Source organism: Opisthorchis viverrini (assembly GCF_000715545.1).
Source record: "Opisthorchis viverrini unplaced genomic scaffold opera_v5_62, whole genome shotgun sequence".
NCBI classification, from domain to species: Eukaryota; Metazoa; Platyhelminthes; class Trematoda; order Opisthorchiida; family Opisthorchiidae; genus Opisthorchis; species Opisthorchis viverrini.
In genome coordinates, this window is record NW_008751718.1 from 1,107,018 (window position 1) to 1,107,932 (window position 915).

The 915-nt window shown below is 51.7% G+C and overlaps 1 protein-coding gene across 1 annotated transcript in view; it reads left to right on the forward strand.

The window, feature by feature from the left end:
* Nucleotides 1-496, forward strand: part of T265_13388 (hypothetical protein) — a gene marked incomplete at both ends in the record, with an annotated part of 4,584 nt that extends 4,088 nt beyond the window's left edge. Inside the window, 2 exons of the mRNA XM_009168657.1 lie at nucleotides 42-277; nucleotides 354-496. Of these exons, the coding sequence (XP_009166921.1) occupies nucleotides 42-277; nucleotides 354-495 (378 nt within the window). The remainder of the gene's footprint in view (nucleotides 1-41; nucleotides 278-353) is intronic.
* Nucleotides 497-915: the final 419 nt, after the last annotated feature.

Sequence of the window (915 nt, forward strand, 5' to 3'; positions counted from 1 at the left end):
CAAAAGCCTTCTCCATCTCCCGAGCTTTCGATGTCCACCAGAGCTCTCGGTCTTTTCTTAGACTCTTCACTATTTGGCATTTGAGGGATTTGCGTGCGCCGTCGTACTCGTTGTCTGCTGGTATGGCTTTCCTGGCATCAATCATGGGTAACGACCTCGACGACATCCAGTGGTCCTGTGGGCGGATTGGAGAAATCGGACAGACAGCACTGAACGCCGCTAGCATAGCTCCTTTCACATTTTGCCACGCTTCATCCACATGCTCACTGTTACTACAGTATTGTTTTACTGTGGAAAGTTGTTGGGCTATCTCAGATTGATACTGTTGAGCTGTGGCAGTTCTTCGAAGATAGTGGATTGGCATGCTTCTTGCCGACTTGCAATGGCCTGAGGGGGAGCGAACTGTCAAGCGTGCGCGTACCACGGCGTGATCGGAATCAAGTGGTGTGCCCCAGAAAGAACGCCAGTCTTGAATCGTGGCTCTCCACCGGTGGCTGATGGCCACGTGGTCCAACTGGGTCCACGGTTGATTTGTAGTTGGCGGCCGCCAGGTTACGCGATGCGAACGTTTATGTTGAAAGTTCGTACTTGCCAGAAACAGCACACAACTGGAGAAGTCGATCTCCGTTGTCTGTGCGGCGAGCATCGACTCCGAAACGACCACCCAAATGTGATTCCGAGGAGCTCAGATGATCTAGTTGAGCATTAAAATCGCCTACAAGGATCAAAATGTCAGTGCTTTTTGCCTGACGAATGAGCCCGGATAGCTCTCGATAGTAAGTATCCTTCTCCGCATCCGAACTGCAGTCCGTTGGGGCACAAGCCGACACGACAAACAGGCACCGCTTTTTATGCCGCGAAGCATTGAGCTTGATTGAACTGGATAACCGGACAGCGCAGAGACGACTGTTCACT